General features: G+C 43.2%; 1 protein-coding gene across 1 annotated transcript; it reads left to right on the top strand.

Moving 5' to 3' along the window:
• The first annotated feature begins 413 nt into the window (after positions 1-413).
• Positions 414-2,795, top strand: LOC119172371 (cytochrome c oxidase subunit 6A2, mitochondrial). The gene is made up of 3 exons (XM_037423441.2): positions 414-572; positions 779-933; positions 2,611-2,795. The coding sequence occupies exons 1-3, from the start codon at positions 482-484 to the stop codon at positions 2,689-2,691; spliced, it is 327 nt and encodes a 108-aa protein (XP_037279338.1). The 5' UTR covers positions 414-481; the 3' UTR covers positions 2,692-2,795.
• Positions 2,796-5,544: the final 2,749 nt, after the last annotated feature.

Genomic DNA, 5,544 nt, shown 5'->3' with positions numbered 1-5,544 from the left:
CACACAGAATTTACTACGTCTCCTACTAGTGTGACGTAAGTAACTCTCAGAAACCGAAACCAAAGCACGCATATCTCACCAAATTACTTAAATGATTGAAATAGTTTATGTTTTGGGGGCGCTAATAAATAAGTACAGTTTAAACAAGTTTGTTGATGGTTATCTTCCTAGAGTTTTATACAACTATTGTATGAAACTCTATGGTTATCTCTAAGTTTAAGTATTTAATCTCAAAGGCTATGTTTTTGTGTGTTACAAACGCAAAATATAGCCATACTGTTTATTTATTTAATTATAAAATAAACTAACTTGTGTTTTGATTAAAATTTCTTGATTATGTTTTTTTTGTTGAATTGTTTTGTTACGGCAGCTGAATTTTTTGTACATTATCATCATCAGTTTAACAAGCCAGCGAAAGTCAACGCACCGCCAGTCTCTCGACTCGAATCCGCTCGATCGAAAGGACACCGAGGGCATCATCATGGCGAGCCTAACCCTCCGGCAAGCTTTTCGCAACTTCTCGAAATCGGCTGCTCGGTTTTCCCAGCACGCGGATACACATGACCACGCAGGTCAGTATGGCGCTGTTAATTCGTTAATCCGCTCGTAGCTTGCGGTGTTTCGACCGTGAGGGGTGGAGACAGATAGGACGTCGGTGTGGCTTCTTGAACGCCGGGGCACTGTCTTCTTTCTGTTCAGTGCATTAATGCGCCTGATCTTTAAATTACATGTCATCTGGGGCACATGTGGTTGCTCATGGTACTCTTTGTCTGTGCAGCTGGTGAGCTTCTGTGGAAGAGGCTGAGTTTGTTCGTGGCCTTCCCGGCCATTGCGCTGTGCGGAATCAACGTCTACTTCGCTGAAATTGAGCACTCGAAGCATCACCACAGGCCGGAGTACCGCCCCTACGAGTACATCCACATCCGCACCAAGGTCGGCTATCCTGCTGCACCACTCGCTTATTCCTAGTTCTTGTGCCGAGTCTTCACTGTCCCGGGAATGGCTTTGTTTCACGCGGACGAAAATTATGCACTATTCTATAACCAGTCATATCTCAACAACCCAGGTGGTCGAAATTTCTTTAGCCCTTTACTATGACGTCCCGTATATGGTGATTTTCGGATATTAAACTCGTTAAACATTTAGAGATATAGGTGCAGGATAAAGGACCTCAGGTGGGCAAAATTAATCCGAAGTCTTCCATTGCGGTGTGGCCCGCATGCTATTTAATCGTGGTTTTGGCACGTGAGAACCCCGTGGTTTCATGTGCCAAAACCACGATTAAGTAGCATGAGCCACACGCCTTGCGTGTGCACGCAATGAGTGCCATATTTGTAGTTTTCGTTCCATGCGATTATCTCACGTTGGGTTCTTCTCTCTCTGCTTTTGTGTATTTGTAACTGCGCGAAAATAGAAGCAACTGTACGGTTACCGTTATCGAGAGGTAGTTTTGACACGAAGGATGCAGTATGGTGGAACCTTGTTAAAATGAAGCAGCATCGGGACCATAAGTTTGTTCATTGTGTCCGATAAAATCGCCTCTAACAAATAGGAAGACCGGCTTGGGCAAAAGATTTTAGACGCGACAACTTGTTGTTCTAGGTTTCAAACGCACTACAAAGTGACCACCACAGTGGTGTTGTGGTTACGGTGCTGAGCTGCCGACTTGAAGGTCGTGGGTTTGACTTTTGCTGCGCCAGTCGCATTTTGATGGAGGCGAAATGTTCGAAGCACAGGTACTGCGAGATGTCAGCGCACGTACGTTGGAGAACACCGGTTTGTCGAAATTTCCGGGGCCCTCCTCTGCGCTGTGCCTCATAGTCTTATCGTGGTTTTCGGACGTTAAACCCCAGAAATTACAAACCCAATATAAACGAGGCAATTACTACATGTCACCTTCTGTCATTGAAAACTAAGTGCTCCGAAATATGAGAGGGTGATGTTACAACAGAAGATTGTTTGACGAACCAGATTAGCGTTCATATTTATTTTAATAAATATTATGGTCTCACCCACGTGAAGAAAATGTGGATGTGATGTTTGATTCAACACCGATTTTTCACGCCATCTTTCGAGCTTCGTGCGGCCTTGTGCGAAGACAATATTTTTTCCTTACAGCCAATGTCACGGCAACTAACATTTTGGGTTTCATTATGAAAAGAATATCACTGAAATGAAGTGTGACCAACTAAAGTTCGTATTTAGTTAGCTATTACAATTTGCTATATCACTGTTCATAGTAGTGAGGTTCAACTGTACTACATATATTGCTATATATCATTCTTGCCTTCAGTTTTTATGTTGCAAACATGGTGGTTTACATCAAACGGCAGACTTTCACAACAGCTTGCATTATTCAGGATATGCATACTAAATGTATAGCTGAGGACCGCTAATGACCCTATTTTTTAATATACATTTAGCATACCTAATCTGCTTCCTACACAATGCTGCATTTTCTGTCGCCTTGCATTTAGTGTAATAGAACTTCAATACTTTCAGCATATCCAACGAATCGATATTTTAATAGCATATGGCGGCACTGTACTTTCGTACCCATTTCCCCTCGAAGCGTGGCTTTTATTTAAATGCTTGTACGTTTTTCTGTAGAAATATCCCTGGGGAGATGGAAACCGTGGTATCTTCTTCAACCCCAAGAAGAACTGGGTTCCAGGAGGCTACGTGGAGTAAACACCTGAGCAGGCCCTCTGCTGACCTGATTGTTCGTTGGGAAAAATCTGACCGGGCAGCGATTCTAAGATAAACACAATAAAGCTAGTTATGCCCGCTTGAAATGAAGCATCTTGACTTGTTGCAAAAGTGTGCTGGCAGCGACGTGCTGCTGAGCCCAGGATTCTAAGTTTGATCTCTACCAAGGCCGTTACGTTTCAATGGAGGCCAAATGCGAGAGTACTTGGTGTGCTTAGATTTAGGCATGCATTAAAGAACCCCAGATGGTATAAAAATAATCCCCCCAATAGCTGGTTTATGTATTGTTGCTTGTCACATTAGGACACAATTGTGACAGAAGTGAAAACACTTGCCTGTGTAATTCATTAACTTATTCGTTGCACATAGCATTTAACCATGATGCAAGCAAGTGAACAACCCGTCGTGATGGTTATGGCGCTCGACTGGGAACCCGGAGGTCATGTGATAAAAACCCTGCTGTGGTTGCCGTGGAGGCAGAATTCTAGAGGTCTGTGTGCTTAGGTTTAGGCTCTCTTTAAAGAACCCCTGGCCGTCGAAATTTCTCAGGCCTTCCACTACGGCGTCCCTCATAATCGTATCGTGGTTACGAGATGTTAAATCCCAATTAAGTAACTGCATGAAAGTTGCAGAATTGTTGGCCCTATTTCCCAATGTGTGAATTTGCAAACTTGCCGACTGGTAAGGGCTGCTTGGTGTTTTTTCATCCTAGCGAGAGCACAAGGTCGCACCTTTTTTTTTTCTCAATGGCAGCAGTCTGGTAGAAGCAAGATTAGAGAGGCTTAGTCTAAATCACTGACATTGCGACCTATGATGGGTAGCAAGTGTTTGTATGAGAGTACGACATACGAGACCAGAATACGACTCCTAGCTGCGACTGCAGGTGTTCGTAAAGTCGAGGCCCATCACGTTGGCTAGCATCATGATAAAAAGAAACGTGTGCTTTAAACTTGGCATTTGGTGATGGCAGCGCTTATAAGATTGTATGGGTAGCAATTAATGCTGCAGTAGGTATCGTCCTTAATGCTGGCAAAACTTGAACAGCCAGTGAAAGCACACGAACTCTAAGGCAACTTATGCTAGCATTACTTCATTGCGATTCCTGCGGACTCGCAGACCAGCTCATTTTGACACCTCATAGACATATGTGGCATTGCTGTGAAAAGTAGAGAAACAGTGACCACGACAATTCAGCTTTCCTAATGAAAGCCTTGTTCTTACCAGGGAAGTCGGGATGTCAAGTTATTCTTTTGTGGTCAGCCGCCACGTTTGTATAGTGCTCAAATACTCACCTAAAGAATGCGGAATCGAATCCCGACTGCGGTAGTGACGTTTCTACGAAGGAAAAGTGCCAGAGGCATTTGTACTTGAATATCACTGTAATAAACTTTTAGTAATATAATGAAGTATAGTGCCAGTTTTATCGAGTTGGCTGTATCAAAGTTTAACTGTAGTTCAAGCACCCCAACAGCCCAGGCAGCTTAGCTTTTATACGAGTAACAGTGGTTCCACTCATGAAGCGAGATTTCGAGCAATCTTTGGAGCAACTAGATATTAATTTTGGAGCACCCTAAGTATGTGTTCTATAGCAACCACATGCACACTGTTAAAGGCTTTTAAGAGATTTTGTACACTCAAAATGACGAGCATAATTCCAAATAGTTCTGGCATGCTCTGAAGCAGTATTGCTGTGCGTCTAAATGCAAAAAAAAGATCTAAATTTGTATTTTCTATCATAAAATGAGAACAACCAACCAGTTCACAGAGCCTAGACTTTTGTTGTTTAATTGGAGGTGCCGAGACCTTAGCTGCTACATCTCCTGAAGTATTTTGCATTCACTGCTGCTAGCTTGGCCATGTTTTTAAAAACAGCTTGGACACAATAAAAATAAAATACTTTTGACTATAGAATTAATGGTGCATATAACAACATGCTTTTTTCTAGGAAGCTAATGAATTTAATGATGTTCTGTTGCAGTGAATATATTGAGGTTCTCAGTTTGATAGTGAACATGCGTTTTGCAACAATCTTAATTTGCAGAGAAAATTTTCCTTTCCAGTTTTTTTTCTTGCATGAGAGTAACCTTAAGGTAAGTCTAAGTGACACACGGGACCGCACAACACCTCTTTGTCATGCTTGACACACGCAACCAGTGGCACGATGCAGGTCTCGACCTGGAATATCCCGACATTCAAGTACTAGATATATTATAAGGTGCTTCAGTGTCAATGAAGAAACGCTGGAAACGAGGCACCATAAGATGGCCTCCAAGATTAGCCAATTTCAGAAGCCATTCGCAACCAGGGAAGAAGGAGAGCGCCACCCGGCACAATCTTGTTAGAGTCCTCTTGGTCTGCCTCAACATGTCGGGCGAAATGGTCTCTCGCCTTTGCCCGCAACGTCAGCGCAGCCTTGTGACTTCCGTCACGTCGCCCCTTTCTTCCATTCACAATTCGAATAGTTCGCCCACTCACTATTCAAGTTTTTCGCGCACGTCCCCTCCCCCCCCCTCCTCGTTCAAAAGAAGTGATCATAGCTGAACACGCAAGAGTGTGGTGTTCAGCAGACAGGCGACTACAAAGACTACAAATAAGATTCATGCAGGACAAGCACTCTCAAACGAGGAAGATTTTTATCTAACCGCTGCACAAATATACGACGTGCGTGGGATCGACTGACCTGTAAATTGAAACACAAAGTTAGAATACATTGTCTTGTAGACACTAAGTGTGCTGCCTCTGAACCTTTTTTTTTCCTCCACAGCTGTACTAACTGCCAGCACTGTACGGCAAGCAAGCACAAAGGTCGTGCTGTTCGAAAGCATCTCAAGTAGC

This window comes from Rhipicephalus microplus, chromosome 3 (assembly GCF_043290135.1).
Source record: "Rhipicephalus microplus isolate Deutch F79 chromosome 3, USDA_Rmic, whole genome shotgun sequence".
Taxonomy (NCBI): Eukaryota; Metazoa; Arthropoda; class Arachnida; order Ixodida; family Ixodidae; genus Rhipicephalus; species Rhipicephalus microplus.
This window is presented reverse-complemented; position numbering and strand designations above follow the sequence as displayed.

Excerpts from the sequence above, each read along its gene's own strand:
- LOC119172371 (XM_037423441.2), top strand. The coding sequence starts at position 482 with ATGGCGAGCCTAACCCTCCGGCAAGCTTTTCGCAACTTCTCGAAATCG. Across the intron at positions 573-778 it reads GGATACACATGACCACGCAG|CTGGTGAGCTTCTGTGGAAG; the intron begins GTCAGTATGGCG and ends TTGTCTGTGCAG. Across the intron at positions 934-2,610 it reads ACATCCACATCCGCACCAAG|AAATATCCCTGGGGAGATGG; the intron begins GTCGGCTATCCT and ends GTTTTTCTGTAG.